Source organism: Thamnophis elegans, chromosome 11, assembly GCF_009769535.1.
Source record: "Thamnophis elegans isolate rThaEle1 chromosome 11, rThaEle1.pri, whole genome shotgun sequence".
NCBI classification, from domain to species: Eukaryota; Metazoa; Chordata; class Lepidosauria; order Squamata; family Colubridae; genus Thamnophis; species Thamnophis elegans.
This window is the reverse complement of record NC_045551.1, coordinates 31816912-31838858: the sequence shown is the minus strand read 5'-3', so window position 1 is coordinate 31838858 and position 21947 is coordinate 31816912. Positions and strand designations below refer to the sequence as shown.

Sequence of the window (21947 nt, the reverse complement as noted above, 5' to 3'; positions counted from 1 at the left end):
TGAAGTAGCTAGAGTGTGAAAGACCATCTGGAAGACCTCCCAATCCAATAATGAGTGTATCTGGCATGCTACATAAATTTGTACAAAAGCTGTCATGGCCGCAGCCGCCACCTGCTCTTCAAACAAGAGTGGTGAGTAAAAAAAAACTCCCTCGGATTGAGGACCAATCTTAATTAGGGAAGTTCTACGTTATCCAATACTACAAGTAAAATTTCCCCAGATAAGTGGGCTCAATTATCAATTGAGCCTTGGTCTTATTAGCCTGAGACTGGCAAGGCCCTCAGATGTTGGCATCGGGCATCAATAACATCACTTGGTGGCCTGGGGTCAAGATTACATTATTTACAATTGGGTATCATCAGCAAACTGCTGATAGGGAACTCTGAACCAGCAGATGACTCATTTAACTTAACTTAAAGCTGTTTACTTTTGCTTTCAGGATGCTTAAAGTACCTAAAGATATACAGTATATTAAAATTATTTCAATCATAATTTAATTTCTTATTTAAAACCATTCTGCTTTATCATATTGTCAGTAAATGTCAGTAATTTTTTTTAAAAAAAAATAACCTCAGGACTCCAATAAATGTCATAATGCATTGGTTTTTACTGCTGAATCTTGAAGTGTTTCTGATTTATTACTTAGTTTTAGTTTTGGGGTAAAAAAATAGCATAAGGAAAACAAAATAAAAGGTGAATGGTTCTGATATTAGCTACATCTTATCAAGATGAAGAGCAGTACTGAAATACATTAACAGTTCTAAACCAGTGAAGAGCAAGCTAAATGTTTAGAAGTTAGATAGACTGGTAGATATGCTGTGTTTTAATAAATCTCCTAAGATGCTTGTCAATATTATCAGAATATTGAAATGTGAGGTTTCTTTTCTTAAGAGAATTGATATTAGTTGTCGTTATGCTAATAGAGATGGGTTTTGTCAATAAAACCAGCCACAAGGATTAATGAAGGCAATGTTGTTATAATGCAGCTGCACTAACACAATGCCTAACGCCATGGTAGTACCCTATTCTGCTTTAGTCAGGTTTTATCAGGAGCTATGTAAAGATAAGAAACTGGAACAGAAATACACAGACATCATTTATTAGGCATCTCCTGATAGATTACCAATTACTTCACAATTTTCATTGCCCTCTGAGTAAGTTCCAGTTTTCTTTCTTTCATTCATTCATTCTTTCTTTCTTTTATTCTTTTGTTCTTTCTTTTTTTCTTTCCTTCTTTCCACCCACCCACCCACCCACCCACCCACCCACCCACCCATCCATCCATCCATCCATCCATCCATCCATCTATCTATCTATCTATCTATCTATCTATCTATCTATCTATCTATCTATCTATCTATCTATCTATCTCCCTGAGAAGAGATGCTGAAGTGTTGCTATTGTGATACTTTTCAAATGTTTGAAAGGCTACTATATAAATTACAGTACACATGTTATCTTTTTTTCTAAAGAACCAGTAGTCTCAGATTATAGAAAGCCAAGTTTTGACTGCAAAATAGCCTTGGAGTGTATTGATTTTTCCCCCCATTAAACGTTTTAAAACAAAAACAGGATGACCATTTACTATGAATGCTGTAGAAGATTTCCTGAGTGGATGGATGGATAATTGGATAATTATTGAGGTCCCTTGTAATCTTCAGATTCAGTTAATTTTACTAGTATTATTTTCATCTACCAAACATGACTTCTTTGTTTTTGTTTTTCCCTCTCATAGACAATTGGTGATCAGTGATGGAGAAAAGTAGCTTAGCTAGTTCTGTGTCTTCTTAGCCATTGTATCTCTGATTTCCTCCCTCTGGGCAATTGATGATAAAGGGATAAATGGAAAGGATATAGTTCAGTGTATTGTGTCCATGTTTGTAGACAGAGATATAGATAATTCAATATAGATACATTGAATGATTGCTGTGGGCATAATTAATTGAACTTCCTTTGGTCAGTGACAACAATCACAAAACCTAGCTGATTTTGAAAGCAAAGTAGGCTCTCCTTGGTTAGTACAGATAGTCCTCAACTTACAACCATAACTGAGCCCAAAATGTATGCTGCTAAGTGAGAAATTTGTTAAGTGAATTTTACCCCATTTTATGACTTTTCTTACCACGGTTGTTAAGTGAATCACTGCAGTTGTTAAGTGAATTTGGCTTCCCAATTGGTTTTGCTTGTCAGAAACTCTCAAAAGGTGATCCCATGACCCTGGGACACTTCAACCAGCAAAAATATGAGTCAGTTGCCAAACGTCTGAATTTAGATCACATGATTATGAGGATGCTGCAATGATCATGTGAAAAATGGTCATAAGTCATTTTTTCCAGTGCCAACCAGTCAAGGACTACCTGTATTTGATTGGGAAAAATACATTTGGGAAAGTTACTTGGATGTGTCACTGACAATCACCAAATGCCCAATGCATACAAGTTTAATAAAATCAATCAATCAAAACAATCACCAAATCCCAATGTGGGAGATTCTTGACCTTTTTAGCTAGTTAATGGCTTAGTAATGCCTCATTCAACATTAAAAACATATGATGAGATGCAGATGAATGGATCAGAATCAGTCTTGCCTTTAATCAGAAATTTAGGAGGGGCTGCCATGCAACCTATTATCATAGTTGAAAATCTCATCTATTATTTGGAAGTAAGACAGTGACTAGCCCAATTCAAATGCTTAATGCAACACATGACTTGCTTCTTGATTTTTGAGTATGAGTTAAAAAAAGAAAGAGAAATGTGAAGGTTTTAATAAATAGATGATAAATAGATGATCTTGCTCTTCTAAATTTATTCTAATATATGTATCTAATCTCCTTTGCAGGAATACCAAATTGATATTTTTTTTGCTCAGACATGGACTGACAGCCGCCTTCGTTTCAACAGCACCATGAAAAAAAGTATAACTCTCAATAGCAATATGGTTGGGTTAATTTGGATCCCAGATACTATTTTTAGGAATTCTAAAACTGCAGAAGCTCACTGGATTACCACACCCAATCAGCTCCTAAGAATATGGAATGATGGGAAAATCCTATATACTTTAAGGTAAGAAGCATTTGTGTCTTTCAATAAGGGCTAGTTTAAATAACTGCTCACCCTTTTATAGAGATTAATGTAATTTCAATTTTATAACAGAAACAGAAAAATCTTAGCTGGCAGAGGGCCTTGTCCCAAAGATAAGAAATATAATCAGCTTGGAATTAAATTGGACCATTCAGGCAACTTGTTTCCTTAGTTTTGATGTATTTTAGTAACCCGGAGAATGGATTGTGCTGAGTTATTCCTGTTATTCCTTAAAACTATCAAGTAGGACAAAAAATTAAGGTATTTTCTTATCTAGAACTACAAGGAGTCCTCAACCTATGACCACAATCGGTTCCAAAATTTCTATTGCTAAGCAAGACAGTTGTTAAGTGAGTTTTGCCCATTTACGACCTTCCTTGCCACAGTTGTTTAAGTGATTCACTGCAGTTGTTAAGTCAGTAACATGGTTGTTAAATGAATCTGGCTTCCCCATTGACTGCTTGTCAGACAGTCGCAAAAGATGATCACATGACCTCAGGACACCGCAACCGTCTTAAGTACGTGGTCATGCCAGTTGCCAAGGATCCAAATTTTGATCACATGACCATGGGGATGCTGCTACAGTTGCAACTGTAAAAAATGATCATAAGTCACTTTTTCAGTGCTGTGGTAAATTCAGTCACTAAACCACTAAAATTTAAAGACTGTAAGTCGAGTATTACTTGTACTATAGTTACAACTATAAACGCACATTAATGTATTTCCCCCAGAAATATAGGTAAAGATAGTGTCAAATTTAGCTGTATGATTCTGGCAGTCATCCATTAAAATATTAAAATCTAGGGCTCTAGATTCAAAGTAAAATAAGTGCTCTGATCCATGCTGTGACATTTAATCAGCCCTATATAGAAGTTAATGAAAAGGCTGCATCTTCTCCGGGATTGAGAGCAGCTCCTTTTGACATCTGTAGCTCAATCCTGGGGGAAGTCACAATAGATATAAGACATGCAGCTAGATGCTAAATGTATGATCCCCTTTCTCTTTGTATCCAAAACACTGGACAAAACTAGTGAACAGCCTGAGTCCAGTCAGTTTTCAAACCCAAACAAAATCAGCCAGATCATTGCTTGGACCTATCCATGCATAGGTATCTGTTGCAAGCCACAATGATATCACATGCAGGAAGACATCACTCTATAAATATCATAATTCATGCCATCTGCATATTAGTTATAAAAAGATAGTTTGTCTCCCCCCCCCAGCTCTAATTCCCATATGACTGTGTAGTTTTCTTAGCAATAATATGAAAGTGATTGTCATTGCCTTTTTCCATGATGGCTTCTGCCTAGTAGTTGCATCAAAGAGAATCCTAAAAAAGCACTTTTTCATAATATTCCAATTAAGCCTTTGAAATGACCGAATTACTAAAAATTTTTATAGTCTGCTGTCATACCAAGACAGTAATAGGTACCTGGTTTTCTCTAGGCTCACCATCAATGCCGAATGCCAGCTGCAGCTACATAATTTTCCCATGGATAAACATTCATGCCCGCTGATATTCTCCAGCTGTAAGTAATAGCCATGGTGTATATCTACTATCTGCTAAAACTTTGCATAAAGGCCTGCATTTGTTTCTCAATTTAACAGGTGGCTCTTACAGTGGTATTAGATTAAGGTGCTTATTTTCATATTTGCTAGGCATCTGATTTTTTCCATCTGCACTTACAGCAGGACATTTTTCACCCTGCAGCATTATCACAAATGACAAGAACTATTAATTTGTGGTCTCAATTATGAGTAGGCTGAAAAATGACGCTCAGGATGCAACAAGCAAAAAGAAAAACATGAATCCATAGTCCAGAATGTGGCAGGTGTTACAAATAAAGACCTATTTATCATGAAATGTGTTAAAGGTACATAACAAATAGCTTAAAAGCAGCTCCAATCTATCTGTTAGGATTGAACAAATGATGTTTTTTTTCCTTTTCTTATTTCATAAGCTTGCCAGCTCTAATTGGGTAATTATTATATGTGGTTGTATGCCCATGTGCCAATACATCTCGGCATTGTTGAGCAAACCTGCCATCTTTGTTAGTAACCCTGCTGCCAGTCAGAATCTTTTACAGCAAAAGGATGAAAAATGTTACTTCTTGCCTTAAATTGCAAACACAAACAGTATCAAAATCTGGTTAACAATATTTGCCATGCAGCCATGATGCTTTGGTGTATGTGTGTGGATTTACACACACATTTTCTATGACGGTCTTTGCTTCTAAGAATATTTTTACAGAAAATGCAATCATTGATTAATGTGGGAAGATTCAGTTTTCCATTTGCGCACTTTGAAATATACATGGTTGGATGGACAATATAAGGCTCTAACTATAATAGAACTCTGGAAACAATTATGTCAAATACACAACTATGGAATGTAATGAATAATATTTTTTTTAGATTTTTTTCTCTTTTTTAAAATGACTTTATGGTGACCACCAACATTAAAAATGGGGAAAATGGTAAAAAAAAAATTGGACGAAAGTAGTGATATTGATTTTGGATGAACTGATAGAGGATGCAAATGAAATTTTAACACACACATATATATATATACACATGCATACATACACACACACACACACACATACATACACACACATACATACAGAAATATATCTCTCTCTATAGATATATTTCTATCTATCTATCTATCTATCTCTATAGACATGTGATATCAATAAGTCCTTTTGATATGCAGATGTTAAGAGATGAGTAGAATAAATACTACAGGTTTCTATGTTGCCTAGACCATGGGAGAGTGTCTTAACTTCTAAGGCCAGAGATAATATAAGCATATTATAAATACATGAATACTATTTGTATTAGATAATTATGCAGAGAACTACCTGTTTACTCTTGTATCAACATATTAAATATTTTTTTCTGTTGTATTTTTTCACTTTTTTAAAGCATTTGTTACACATTTTTCAGGGCAGGGGAAAAGGATGCGGTATTTAACACAGAACAGGTAGAACATAGAACAAGTAGAAAAGGAAATCCACAAGATAAAGTTGGCTGAATATCTGTTTTTGTTTTGCATCTTAGTGGGTGTTAGTTGCAAAATGTGTACTTCTAGAGATATATAGAGATACCAAAACTTACAATCTAAAACAGGGGTGTCAAATTCAATTTCAATAAGAGCTACATCAGGGCTGTGGTTGACCTTGGAGGGGCTTGGAGGGGGGGGGGTTTGGCTGACTGGGTGGGCATGACCAGCTTGATGCCACTCACTGGGCGTGGTTGACTGAATGGGCATGGTCAGCTGTGTGGGTATGGTCAGCTTGACACTATTCCCCAAACTGCTGGCATGTTTCCTTTTTGCATTGGGTAAACCAGGCAGAATCCACACTGGCCCAATGTTTTCTCCTTCGCTTTGGGTAGACCAGGCCAAAGTGACGCGGGCTGGCCTCTTACAGTTTCCAGGATGGCCACTTGAATTTGACACTCCTGATCTAAAATAACATATGCACACAAGAAAAAATATCCTCTATGTGTGTCTCTGTCTCTGTCTGTGTGTGTGTGTGTGTGTGTGTGTGTGTGTGTCCGTGCGCGCCTCCCTCTCTGCCTTTGTCTCTGTTACTTTATCTCTGTCCCTGTCTCCCTCTATCTGTCTGTCTGATTCTTTGGCCTAGACCCAAAGTTATTCTTTTCCAACACAAATTCCCTTTAGCAATTGATAGAATTATAGGAACTGCAGGAACTAAATTATTTTCAATTTAGAACCAGTATTCTTTCATATATATTAAGGTGAAAACCTCTGATTCGTGTTCTAATAAACTTTTTTTTAAATAAAATTTTTATTTTCAGACAAGCATAAACACACAACGCATATAAATAAAAGCCTCTTCAATTACACACAGTGTGTCGATTGGTTACAAAGTCTTTCTGTGTCCTTTCTGTGGTTCTCACTTGAATTTTATCAAAATTTACATATTGACAATCAAGCTATCTTTGTATACATTGTTATTATGCTTCCTCCTATACTAAGTCATTCAATCATTTTAGCATTGATAACATTCTCTAATAGTTTCCAATTCCATGTTTTTCCCCATTATTAATTTCATCAATCTAATATACATGTATACAAATTGTTATAATTATTAAACATCCATTAAGCCCAGCTATTATTATATCCTTTCAACATAAGGCATATTAAATTTGAAGTAAATTTATATTATAACATTTTATTACATTATCCTGAAATCATCCAATGATATTACATCTTTCTAATCTATTCTATATAGAATTTTTTATCTTTTATAAAAAAGCTTTTCAACATCATCTCCATAATCCTCACAGTTTCTATAAGATTTCATATTATCAATCTAGTATATATAAATGCTTTGTTATCATTACATAGGTCTGCAAAAAAAAATTGAGAGCTGTTTTGGTTATTCCATGTAATCTTTATGTTTTTTGGTGCACTGAATCTGAAAATGACCTCCATTTTGTCATAGGACATCATGTTTCCTGACAATTTAGGTAACTATGTTAAATAAGGCAATACCTCAAAATAAATGGAAATAGACTTATAAAAGTAAAGTTTTATTACAATATTTTCATGAAAATCCTTTTTTGAACTGAAATGAGCTCACCTACACACACGAAACTCAATTCTTCTTCCTTGTGAGGCTCCTCTTGCTGCATTTATGCTTGTGAGTATGTGAGAATCTGGAATGTCTCTCTGAGGCATCCAACAGTAGTCTGCCATCATTGTAATGCTCCATTTTCCCTGGTATCTCCTTTCCATCGCTTTAATGTCTTGGTGGAATCATTCACCATGATCCTCCTCGACTGTCCCATAGACACAGAAAACAAGGTTATTTGGTATACCCAGTTGTTGCCCGAGCAGCATGGACAAGGCCTTCAAGTCCCCACACACTTGACAACCATGGTCTTCATATTTAAGTTTACGAAGAACCAATTCCAAGTTCTCATAGGTTTCCTTCAACTGTACGGAATTACCTATAGGTATGGAAGCGTAAAAACCGTTGTGGAGTAAAACCCCTTTGAGACTTCTTTTTGAGGAATCTATAAAAAGACACCATTGCTCTGAATCATATTGAATTTTAAATTGATCCATCACACCTTCGACATCGATGCAATAAACCATCATGTCTTCCTGGGCAAAGTAAGGAACGAACTCCTTTTCACGATGTCTGAACCATGAAGATGACACTTCTGGCAACAATAAATTCCTGCTTTTCAGCCTTAATCCGAGTAACTCAGCGGCATCTTTGGGAAGATTCAAGTCTCTTACCAAATCATTCATCTCCTCCTAAAAAACAATTTTGGTCTTGTATCATCTTCAAGAAGTTGATCAGAACTTGATTCGTCATCTGGTTCAGGTATGACTTCACCTTCATCGGAGCTAGGTATCTCTTCCAAGGTAGCAGGGGGCTTGGGTACTGGTATATCCATGGGGAATGGGACAAATTGCTGAGTGAAGATTTGGGTATGAAGTGGAATGCTTCCAATTGGAATTAAACCCTTTCACATCGCATGAACAAAAATAACAGTCATCACTATGGTTCTTTTGCTCTCGCCATACCATAGGAACCCCATAACAGAAAGATTTTTTCTTACCCTTGAACCAGTTTCGGAGGTCCTCAAAACACCGTTTGCACACTTTATGAGGCGCCCAAACTTTATCTTGATCTCCAATTTTTAATCCAAAGTATGCAAAGTATACTTTTTTCACAAAGTCTGCAATATTCTGCTATTGCTTCAACACTGTATATTCACCACAGATAAAACAGAAACTGTCTGGCGAATTAATACACTTTCGCGGAGCCATAACGTAACGGTTGAAGAATGACGAGCTAACATGAACAGCCTAGAACCAAGAACCTGATGATAATCAAGATTGCATGTCATGTTGTTGTGACTTCAAGCCCCACCCCCTTCTAATAAACTTCTAATGAACTGGCAAATAAGTATCATTCTTCACTGATAATGGGCTGTTTGTATCTGATTATTTACACAGCAGCCTTTCAGAATTTTCTCAATATGGGAACCAACTGTTACGGTATGAATGAAACACTTAAGAAATTGATCTTGCCTCCTAAAACCTTCAGCAAACCATCAAAATGCAAATAAAATGAATCTGAAAATGTCAGATTCCACTGTCCTGTGAATTACTGGGTTAGAAAAAAAGTCACATGGATGTCTGTGGATGCATATTGAGTTATACAAGTTATATAGCTGAATTTCTACTAGAAAACATTTGATTTGCTAATGCATTCATTCTCTTGGGTGTTTGCATCAATTCACATTGTACTTCTAGTAGGCTGTTGTAATTCCCAGTTATAAAGAATGAGTACCATTGATTGAGAAGATATCAGGCTCCCATTAATTTCAATGAATCTTGCATATAAAAGCTTTCCTAGGATTCTTCACCATGTTTATACATGGAGAAGACTGTGGCCTGTGAATGTGCACAAAAAATCTTAACAAGCATTTAGTTCTATTTAGTTTTAGATTTTCTCTGAAGTACTATGAACATAGGTGAAAATGTGTTGAAGAGACATAAACAGTAGTGCTGCTTTTCAGCTTTTCTCATGTTTAATAGTAAAAAAATGTCTTGGGGCAAGAAGAAACAGACTGGACAGTGGCATGAAATTGTTTCTGCGAATGTAATTGCTTCGGTAAGATACTGACAGATCTGTCTGGTGGTTACTCAAAAAGAATGAAAATATCCTGTGCTACTATGAAATTATTGAAAGATATGCCAAGAATTATTTGTAAGTGGGAATCTTTTTAGTGACTTGAGAGATACTAGAGAGATGATCGTTCAGTTTGCATTTTAAATGGTAATAACAAGCATCCTGCCATAACTTTACTTCAAAAGAGGATTGAAATTATACTGACCATAGCTACTGAATGCCCTTATTTCACAGACAAAGTGGGAATGGCTGGAGGGGGTCAAAAAGAGAGAAAGACAGCATGTTCTTGGTGAAAACACATTGAAGGGTTATGAAAGAAAACATCCTATTGTAAAATATCACAATACGAAAGACATGCAGTGAGCTTTCCAAAGGCCATTTTCTAGTCAGATCTTCAAACCTGGAGAGAAAGTTAGCATGGGGTTTCAATCTCCAATAAATAATTCACCATCATTTGGAAGAAGGGGAGACTTTATAAATACTTAATCTCTGGTTTTCTCGTGTACAAGGAAACTTTCTCTTATGTTTCAAGAATATTTTGGAAATACTTCTCCCCACAAGTGTTTCTGAATGTGCAATGGGTTTGGCTGAAGAGCAGATTCAGAGGCTAAGTGGAATACTCAGAAGAGATATGTCTTATCTTGGACAAAGCAGATAAATTATTTGGGGCCTTCATGAAAATCCAGTCTTGATTTGTTCTTGTTTGGTTCATTGTGATGAAGTCCTTGTACCCAAATGAAAGTGGGGAAAGTTAACACTGAGGACAAGTATTGTGTTTAATAATGAACTATTTTTCTTTACATTAGAACAACCTTTGGGAGCAGACCACAGCATCTTAAAAAATTGGGTGGGGAGAATTTCCTTTGTTTCTTCACTGTTGCAAAGTGAGCTATCTGGTATCCAACCTGTCTAATATGACTGTACAATGCTTTGCTTCAGTTCTAAAACAGCATTTGTGGGCACACATAGCTACAAATATAGCACCAGTCTACAATTCTATAAAGAAGCTGAATCTTCCCCCAGAACTTCACTCCAATACTGTTCTGGAAGGCACTGAAAACTTGGTTCTTCCAGTGGGCCTGGGAAACCCAGAGCGGGAGGGAGCTCATTAAATGGCTCGTGTGATGGAAACTAATCAAGGAGAGAAGCAACTTAGAACTGAGAAGAAACTTCCTGACAGTTAGAACAATTAATCAGTGGAACAGCTTGCCTCCAGAAGTTGTGAATGCCCCAACACTGGAAGTCTTTAAGAAGATGTTGGATAGCCATTTGTCTGAAATGGTATAGGATTTCCTGCCTAGGCAAGGGATTGGACTAGAAGACTTCCAAGGTCCCTTCCAACTCTGCTATTGTATTGTATTGATCTGCTATTGCCGGGGCAGGGAGCGGGAGGTGGGGGCTGATTTTGTTATATTGTACTATATTAATTTATTTGATTCTTTTTGTTAGTTTTTATTGTTTTAAATGTGTTTTTTATTTTAGGTTTAGGTTTAGGTTTATTGGATTTATATGCCGCCCTTCTCCCAAGGACTCAGGGCGGCATACAATATTAAAAAACAACAACACATATTACAAAAGTTTTTTAAAAATTAAATAGAATATCTAAAAAACAAACCCAATTTAGATTAACAATAACATTTTAAAAAGAAATTTGATTAAAATTAACAATAATCAATAATTTATTTTGTTTTGTTCAGGCCAGGCTGGCTTACTGGAAAAGCCAACTTTTTAGGGCACGTCGGGAGGACCGGAGGTTGGGGATTATTCGCAGGTATCCTGGGCCTAAGCCATGGAGTGCTTTAAAGGTCATAATTAGTACCTTGAATTGCACCGGGAAGACAAATGGCAACCAGTGCAGGCCGCCTAAAAGGGGTACAACATGGGACCACCAAGGTGCCCCTATGATAAGCCGCGCAGCCACATTCTGGACCAGTTGAAGCCTCCGGGTGCTCTTCAAGGGCAGCCCCATGTAGAGAGTGTTACAGTAGTCCAGGCGAGAAAGGACGAGGGCATGAGTGACTGTGCACAGATCATCCCGATCCAGGAAGGGGTGCAACTGATATACCAGGCAAACCTGGTAAAAGGCCCCTCTGGTCATGGCCGTCAGGTGTTCTTCTAAACTAAGCCGCATATCCAGGAGGACTCCCAAATTGGGGGCCCTCTCTGAGGGGGCTAAAATTTCTCCCCCTATCATCAAAGATGGAACAAGATGCACAAATCGGGATGACGGAAACCACAGCCACTCAGTCTTGGAGGGATTGAGCTTGAGCCTGTTCCTCCCCATCCAGATCCGCACAGCCTCCAGGCATTGGGACATCACATCGAGGGCATCGTTTGGGTGGTTTGGGGTAGAGATGAAAAGTTGGGTATCATCAGCATATTGATGATACCGTACCCCAAAACCAAGGATGATCTCACCCAGTGGTTTCATATATATGTTGAACAGGAGGGGTGAGAGAACCAACCCCTGGGGCACCCCACAAGTGATGCACCTCGGGGTTGATCCCTGCCCTCTAGTCAACACAAACTGCGACTGATCCGCCAGGTAGGAGGTGCCCCCCACTCCCAACCTCTTAAGTTGTCGCAGTAGGATACCATGGTCAATGGTATCGAGAGCTGCTGAGAGGTCTAATAGGACCAGGACAGAAGAGCAGTCCCTGTCCCAGGCCTGCCAGAGATCATCGACCAACACGACCAATGCCGTCTCCATGCTGTATCCAAGCCTGAAACCCAACTGAAATGGATCCAGGTAGACAGCTTCATCCAGGTACTGGGGAAGCTGACGTGCTACCGCAATCTTGACAACCTTCGCTACAAAGTGAAGGTTGGAGACCGGATGATAGTTGGCTAAAGAAGCTGGGTCCAGGGAAGGCTTCTTAAGGAGGGGCCTCACCACTGCCTCCTTCAAGGCGTGGGAAAGGACCCCTCTCTCAACGAAGCATTGGTAATCGCCTGGAGCCAGCCTCGTGTCACCTCCTGGGAAGCCGAGACTAACCAAGAGGGACACGGGTCCAGCACACAACTGGCAGCACTGAGTCTCCCCATAATCCTGTCCATGCCCTTAGGGATCACAGGGTCAAACTCATCCTAGATGGTCTCCACAAGATTCATCCCCATCGACTCGCCCGAATCTACCCAGTCAGAGTCCAAGCCTGTCCAGCTCTGAGTGATTTTATCCTGCAGATACTGAACAAATTCTTCAGCCCTACCCTGCAAGGGGTCTTTCCCAGTTCCTTGGTTAAGTAAGGAGCAGTCACCCTAAACAGGGCAGCTGGGCAGTTATCTGTGGATGCAATAAGAGCGGAAAAATGTTGCCGTTTTGCCGCTTTTATCACCACTAAGTAGGATTTAATATGAATTCTTACTAATGTTCGATCAGATTCGGACCGGCTGGCCCTCCAACCACTCTTTTCCAGCATTTCATCTCCCGGAGTTCCTCGGTAAACCAGGGAGCTACCCGGGATTGACACCGGGTCAGAGGCCTCAAAGGCACAACATGATCCAAAGCTCCAGTGGCTGCCCTATCCCAGGCTTCCACTAGAGCTTTGGTCGAGTGTGAGCAAGGGATTCAGGAAAAGTCCCAAGCTCCATCAGGAACCTTTCAGGGTCCATCAGGAGCCTGGGGCAGAACCATCTAGTCGGTTCCGCCTCACTGCGGTGAGGGGTAGCAGTATGGAAGTCAAGCCTGATGAGGAAATGATCCGACCATGACAAGGGTTGGATAGAAATATCCCCTAAATCTAGATCATTCATCCACTGCCCAGAGACAAAAATCAGGTCGAGCGTGTGTCCCAGATTATGGGTGGGGTCTTGAATTAACTGAGTTAGGTCCATAGCCATCATGGAAGCCATGAACTCCCGAGCTGACTCGGATGTCTCACCAATGGCAGATTGAAGTCCCCTAGGATCATAAGCCTGGGGAAATCAACCGCCAATCCAGCTAACACATTCAGCAGCTCCGGCAGGGCCGATGAAACGTAGCAGGGAGACAGGAACGTAACAAAAAGGCCCACCTAAACTCCAAGGTCCCATTTCACAAAAAGGGACTCACACCCGCCTATCTGAGGCACAGTGACCTCCTGAGGTCCGAGACTTTCCCTAATAACCACCACCACCACCCTGCCCCTGCCCTGAGCTCTCGGCTGGTGAAACACCCGGAAGTCTTTTGTAAACTGCCTTGAGTCACTATGGGAAGCTAGGCAGCAATATAAATTCAAATCAATCAATCAATCAATCAAAGAAGTAGAAATTAGGTTCTAGGAAAATGTTATGTTGTTGTTGTTATTATTATTGCAACAACAGAATTGTATCACAGCGGCCAGTTGTTTTGCTGGATTTGGCATTGATTACTAGTCGGACCCCACCCAGGAGCCTAGAACGTCGTAACGTATTTTCGTAATATGTGTGGAGATCCAAGCAGTGCAGCTTTTTGCATTTGACTGATGGTGATTTTTAACTGTTTTAAATGTAATTCCAGTGCTTTTGGAATAGCACCCAGTGTGCCAATTACCACTAGAATTACCACTGCTGGTTTGTACCATAATCACTGAATTTCGATTTTTAAATCCTGGTATTTCGCGATTTTTTTTTTTATATTCCTTCTTGTCGACCCTGCTGTCTCGTGGTATTGCGACATCTATGATTGTAACCTTATTTTTCTCAACCAGTGTGATGTCTGGTGTATTATGCGCCAGTATTTTGTCCGTTTGTATACGGAAATCCCATAAGATCTTGACCATCTGATTTTCGGTGACTTTTTCAGGCTTATGTTCCCACCAGTTTGTTGTTGTTTTAATATTATAATTTTTGCACAAATTCCAATGGATCATTTGTGCTACTGAATTGTGCTGCAATTTATAATCAGTCTGCGTGATTTTTTTACAGCAGGTGAGTATGTGATCAACAGTTTCATCAGCTTTTTTGCAAAGTCTGCATTTGGCATCATCAGAGGATTTTTTGATTTTTGCTTTAATGGCATTTGTGCGGATAGCTTCTTCTTGCGCAGCCAGGATTAGTGACTCTGTTTCTTTCTTTAATGTACCTGTTGTTAACCATAACCAAGTTTGTTCACTGTCCACTTTATCTTTTATTTTTTCCAGAAATTGGCCATGCAGTGCTTTGTTCTGCCAACTCTCCATTCTTGATTTTATCACATCTTTTCTGTATTCTTGTTTCGTCTGTTGGGCCTCCAGTAGATTTTTGTTCTTTACTTCGATTAATAGATGTTCTTGACTTTCTTTTAAATAATCAGCCAGTGCATGTTTTTCTTCTTCAACTGTTTGCTTCACTTGTAATAATCCTCTGCCACCTGATTTTCGGGGCAGGTAAAGTCTATCAGTATCACCACGTGGATGTAAACTGTAGTGCATTGTCATTAGTTTCCTGGTTTTTCGGTCCAAAAAGTCCAAATCAGTTTGTGTCCAGTTAACTATACCAGCTGTGTATCTTATAACTGGTATTGCCCAGGTATTGATGACCTTGATTGTATTTCCACCATTCAATTTATATTTCAAAATTTTCCTAACTCTGTTGGTGTACTCTTGCCTGACAATAGTTTTTACTTCTCCATGCTTGATGTTATCCAACTGCAGAATGCCTAAGTATTTGTAGGTTTCATTTTCATTGCATTTAATTAGTTGGCCATTGGGCATTTCAATTCCCTCACATGCAGTGATTTTGCCCCTTTTTATGGATACAGTGGCACATTTTTCCATGCCAAACTGCATTGAAATATCGGTGCTGAATACTCGGACTGTGTTTGTCAATGATTGGATTTCTATTTCTGACTTTCCATAGAGTTTCAAATCATCCATATATAGTAAATGTGAATTTTTTTCCGCTTCTTTGGCTGTTTGGTAGCCTAATTTCATTTTTTTTAAAGATTACTGATAGTGGGATCATTGCGATGATGAAGAGAAGAGGTGAAAGTGAATCACCCTGGAAAATTCCTCGCTTGATATTAACCATTCCATAGATCTCATTCCCTACTGCCAACTCAGTTCTCCATTGTTTCATCGCCTTTTCAGTAAAGTATGTAATATTTTTGCTAATGCCAGTTGTTTCTAAGCATTTTATGATCCAACTATGTGGCAGTGAGTCAAATGCCTTTTTGTAATCAATCCAGACCATATTCAAGTTCGTTTTTCTGTTCTTACAATTTTCTAATATCATTTTATCAATTAGGAGCTGATCTTTTGTGCCCCTGCTCCTTCTTTTGTTGCCTTTTTGCTCTACTGGCAAGATGTTGTTTGTTTCCAAATAATCCATCATGTTATCTGCAATAATGCTTGTGAGTAATTTGCTTGGCAAGCATGTTATTGGTCTGTAGTTTTCAGGTGTTGTTCCTTTAGTTGCATCTTTCTGAATCAAGTATGTTTATTATTATTATTATTATTATTGTTGTTGTTGTTGTTGTTGTTGTTGTTGTTGTTGTTGTTGTTGTTGTACAATTGTATCACAGCGGCCAGTTGTTTCGCCGGATTTGGCATTGGTTACTAGTCGGGCCCCACCCAGGGGCCTAGGGTGTCGTAACGTATTTTCGTAATATGCATGCAGATCCAAGCAGTGCGGCTTTTTGCATTTGACTGATGGTGATTTTGTCAATTTTTAACTGTTTTAAATATAATTCCAGTGCTTTTGGAATAGTACCCAGTGTGCCAATTACCACTGGAATTATCACTGCTGGTTTGTGCCATAGTCGTTGAATTTCGATTTTTAAGTCCTGGTATCTGGCGATTTTTTCATGTTCCTTCTCGGCGACCCTGCTATCACCTGGTATTGCGATGTCTATGATTGTGACCTTATTTTTCTCAACCAGTGTGATGTCTGGTGTATTATGCGCCAGTATTTTGTCCGTTTGTATACGGAAATCCCACAAGATCTTGACCATCTGATTTTCGGTGACTTTTTCAGGCTGATGTTCCCACCAGTTTGTTGCTGTTTTAATATTATAATTTTTGCACAAATTCCAATGGATCATTTGTGCTACTGAATTGTGCCGCAATTTATAATCAGTCTGCGCGATTTTTTTTACAGCAGCTGAGTATGTGATCAACAGTTTCATCAGTTTCTTTGCAAAGTCTGCATTTGGCATCATCAGAGGATTTTTCGATTTTGGCCTTAATGGCATTTGTGCGGATAGCTTCTTCTTGCGCAGCCAGGATTAGTGACTCTGTTTCTTTCTTTAATGTACCTGTTGTTAACCATAACCAAGTTTGTTCACTGTCCACTTTATCTTTTATTTTTTCCAGAAATTGGCCATGCAGTGCTTTGTTCTGCCAACTCTCCATTCTTGATTTTATCACATCTTTTCTGTATTCTTGTTTCGTCTGTTGGGCCTCCAGTAGATTTTTGTTCTTTACTTCGATTAATAGATGTTCTTGACTTTCTTTTAAATAATCAGCCAGTGCATGTTTTTCTTCTTCAACTGTTTGCTTCACTTGTAATAATCCTCTGCCACCTGATTTTCGGGGCAGGTAAAGTCTATCAGTATCACCACGTGGATGTAAACTGTAGTGCATTGTCATTAGTTTCCTGGTTTTTCGGTCCAAAAAGTCCAAATCAGTTTGTGTCCAGTTAACTATACCAGCTGTGTATCTTATAACTGGTATTGCCCAGGTATAGATGACCTTGATTGTATTTCCACCATTCAATTTATATTTCAAAATTTTCCTAACTCTGTTGGTGTACTCTTGCCTGACAATAGTTTTTACTTCTCCATGCTTGATGTTATCCAACTGCAGAATGCCTAAGTATTTGTAGGCTTCATTTTCATTGCATTTAATTAGTTGGCCATTGGGCATTTCAATTCCCTCACATGCAGTGATTTTGCCTCTTTTTATGGATACAGTGGCGCATTTTTCCATGCCAAACTGCATTGAAATATCGGTGCTGAATACTCGGACTGTATTTGTCAATGATTGGATTTCTATTTCTGACTTTCCATAGAGTTTCAAATCATCCATATATAGTAAATGCGAAATGTTTTCAGCTTCTTTGGCTGTTTGGTAGCCTAATTTCATTTTTTTTAAAGATTACTGATAGTGGGATCATTGCGATGATGAAGAGAAGAGGTGAAAGTGAATCACCCTGGAAAATTCCTCGCTTGATATTAACCATTCCATAGATCTCATTCCCTACTGCCAACTCAGTTCTCCATTGTTTCATCGCCTTTTCAGTAAAGTATGTAATATTTTTGCTAATGCCAGTTGTTTCTAAGCATTTTATGATCCAACTATGTGGCAGTGAGTCAAATGCCTTTTTGTAATCAATCCAGACCATATTCAAGTTCGTTTTTCTGTTCTTACAATTTTCTAATATCATTTTATCAATTAGGAGCTGATCTTTTGTGCCCCTGCTCCTTCTTTTGTTGCCTTTTTGCTCTACTGGCAAGATGTTGTTTGTTTCCAAATAATCCATCATGTTATCTGCAATAATGCTTGTGAGTAATTTGCTTGGCAAGCATGTTATTGGTCTGTAGTTTTCAGGTGTTGTTCCTTTAGTTGCATCTTTCTGAATCAAGTATGTTGTTTATTATTATTATTATTATTATTATTATTATTATTATTATTATTATTATTATACAATTGTATCACAGCGGCCAGTTTTTTTGCCGGATTTGGCATTGGTTACTAGTCGGGCCCCACCCAGGGGCCTAGGGTGTCGTAACGTATTTTCGTAATATGCATGCAGATCCAAGCAGTGCGGCTTTTTGCATTTGACTGATGGTGATTTTGTCAATTTTTAACTGTTTTAAATATAATTCCAGTGCTTTTGGAATAGTACCCAGTGTGCCAATTACCACTGGAATTATCACTGCTGGTTTGTGCCATAGTCGTTGAATTTCGATTTTTAAGTCCTGGTATCTTGCGATTTTTTCATGTTCCTTCTCGGCGACCCTGCTATCACCTGGTATTGCGATGTCTATGATTGTGACCTTATTTTTCTCAACCAGTGTGATGTCTGGTGTATTATGCGCCAGTATTTTGTCGGTTTGTATACGGAAATCCCACAAGATCTTGACCATCTGATTTTCGGTGACTTTTTCAGGCTGATGTTCCCACCAGTTTGTTGCTGTTTTAATATTATAATTTTTGCACAAATTCCAATGGATCATTTGTGCTACTGAATTGTGCCGCAATTTATAATCAGTCTGCGTGATTTTTTTTACAGCAGCTGAGTATGTGATCAACAGTTTCATCAGTTTCTTTGCAAAGTCTGCATTTGGCATCATCAGAGGATTTTTCGATTTTGGCCTTAATGGCATTTGTGCGGATAGCTTCTTCTTGCGCAGCCAGGATTAGTGACTCTGTTTCTTTCTTTAATGTACCTGTTGTTAACCATAACCAAGTTTGTTCACTGTCCACTTTATCTTTTATTTTTTCCAGAAATTGGCCATGCAGTGCTTTGTTCTGCCAACTCTCCATTCTTGATTTTATCACATCTTTTCTGTATTCTTGTTTCGTCTGTTGGGCCTTCAGTAGATTTTTGTTCTTTACTTCGATTAATAGATGTTCTTGACTTTCTTTTAAATAATCAGCCAGTCCATGTTTTTCTTCTTCAACTGTTAGCTTCACTTGTAATAATCCTCTGCCACCTGATTTTCGGGGCAGATATAGTCTATCAGTATCACCACGTGGATGTAAGCTGTAGTGCATTGTCATTAGTTTCCTGGTTTTTCGGTCCAAAAAGTCCAAATCAGTTTGTGTCCAGTTAACTATACCAGCTGTGTATCTTATAACTGGTATTGCCCAGGTATAGATGACCTTGATTGTATTTCCACCATTCAATTTATATTTCAAAATTTTCCTAACTCTGTTGGTGTACTCTTGCCTGACAATAGTTTTTACTTCTCCATGCTTGATGTTATCCAACTGCAGAATGCCTAAGTATTTGTAGGCTTCATTTTCATTGCATTTAATTAGTTGGCCATTGGGCATTTCAATTCCCTCACATGCAGTGATTTTGCCCCTTTTTATGGATACAGTGGCGCATTTTTCCATGCCAAACTGCATTGAAATATCGGTGCTGAATACTCGGACTGTATTTGTCAATGATTGGATTTCTATTTCTGACTTTCCATAGAGTTTCAAATCATCCATATATAGTAAATGCGAAATGTTTTCAGCTTCTTTGGCTGTTTGGTAGCCTAATTTCATTTTTTTTAAAGATTACTGATAGTGGGATCATTGCGATGATGAAGAGAAGAGGTGAAAGTGAATCACCCTGGAAAATTCCTCGCTTGATATTAACCATTCCATAGATCTCATTCCCTACTGCCAACTCAGTTCTCCATTGTTTCATCGCCTTTTCAGTAAAGTATGTAATATTTTTGCTAATGCCAGTTGTTTCTAAGCATTTTATGATCCAACTATGTGGCAGTGAGTCAAATGCCTTTTTGTAATCAATCCAGACCATATTCAAGTTCGTTTTTCTGTTCTTACAATTTTCTAATATCATTTTATCAATTAGGAGCTGATCTTTTGTGCCCCTGCTCCTTCTTTTGTTGCCTTTTTGCTCTACTGGCAAGATGTTGTTTGTTTCCAAATAATCCATCATGTTATCTGCAATAATGCTTGTGAGTAATTTGAAGGTTGTTGGCAAGCATGTTTTTGGTCTGTAGTTTTCAGGTGTTGTTCCTTTAGTTGCATCTTTCTGAATCAAGTATGTTTTTTTTTATTATTATTATTATTATTATTATTATTATTATACAATTGTATCACAGCGGCCAGTTTTTTTGCCGGATTTGGCATTGGTTACTAGTCGGGCCCCACCCAGGGGCCTAGGGTGTCGTAACGTATTTTCGTAATATGCATGCAGATCCAAGCAGTGCGGCTTTTTGCATTTGACTGATGGTGATTTTGTCAATTTTTAACTGTTTTAAATATAATTCCAGTGCTTTTGGAATAGTACCCAGTGTGCCAATTACCACTGGAATTATCGCTGCTGGTTTGTGCCATAGTCGTTGAATTTCGATTTTTAAGTCCTGGTATCTTGCGATTTTTTCATGTTCCTTCTCGGCGACCCTGCTATCACCTGGTATTGCGATGTCTATGATTGTGACCTTATTTTTCTCAACCAGTGTGATGTCTGGTGTATTATGCGCCAGTATTTTGTCGGTTTGTATACAGAAATCCCACAAGATCTTGACCATCTGATTTTCGGTGACTTTTTCAGGCTGATGTTCCCACCAGTTTGTTGCTGTTTTAATATTATAATTTTTGCACAAATTCCAATGGATCATTTGTGCTACTGAATTGTGCCGCAATTTATAATCAGTCTGCGCGATTTTTTTTACAGCAGCTGAGTATGTGATCAACAGTTTCATCAGTTTCTTTGCAAAGTCTGCATTTGGCATCATCAGAGGATTTTTCGATTTTGGCCTTAATGGCATTTGTGCGGATAGCTTCTTCTTGCGCAGCCAGGATTAGTGACTCTGTTTCTTTCTTTAATGTACCTGTTGTTAACCATAACCAAGTTTGTTCACTGTCCACTTTATCTTTTATTTTTTCCAGAAATTGGCCATGCAGTGCTTTGTTCTGCCAACTCTCCATTCTTGATTTTATCACATCTTTTCTGTATTCTTGTTTCGTCTGTTGGGCCTCCAGTAGATTTTTGTTCTTTACTTCAATTAATAGATGTTCTTGACTTTCTTTTAAATAATCAGCCAGTGCATGTTTTTCTTCTTCAACTGTTTTCTTCACTTGTAATAATCCTCTGCCACCTGATTTTCGGGGCAGATATAGTCTATCAGTATCACCACGTGGATGTAAACTGTAGTGCATTGTCATTAGTTTCCTGGTTTTTCGGTCCAAAAGGTCCAAATCAGTTTGTGTCCAGTTAACTATACCAGCTGTGTATCTTATAACTGGTATTGCCCAGGTATTTATGGCCTTGATTGTATTTCCACCATTCAATTTAGATTTCAAAATTTTCCTAACTCTGTTGGTGTACTCTCGCCTGACAATAGTTTTTACTTCTCCATGCTTGATGTTATCCAACTGCAGAATGCCTAAGTATTTGTAGGCTTCATTTTCTTTGCATTTAATTAATTGGCCATTGGGCATTTCAATTCCCTCACATGCAGTGATTTTGCCTCTTTTTATGGATACAGTGGCGCATTTTTCCATGCCAAACTGCATTGAAATATCGGTGCTGAATACTCGGACTGTGTTTGTCAATGATT

At 38.3% G+C, this 21947-nt stretch overlaps 1 protein-coding gene across 1 annotated transcript in view; it reads left to right on the top strand.

The window, feature by feature from the left end:
- GABRG3 (gamma-aminobutyric acid type A receptor subunit gamma3) overlaps window positions 1–21947 on the top strand; it is a gene marked incomplete at its 5' end in the record, with an annotated part of 443827 nt that overhangs the window by 229710 nt on the left and 192170 nt on the right. The window contains 2 exons of the mRNA XM_032226074.1: window positions 2839–3062; window positions 4527–4609. Coding sequence (XP_032081965.1) covers window positions 2839–3062; window positions 4527–4609 — 307 coding nt within the window. The remainder of the gene's footprint in view (window positions 1–2838; window positions 3063–4526; window positions 4610–21947) is intronic.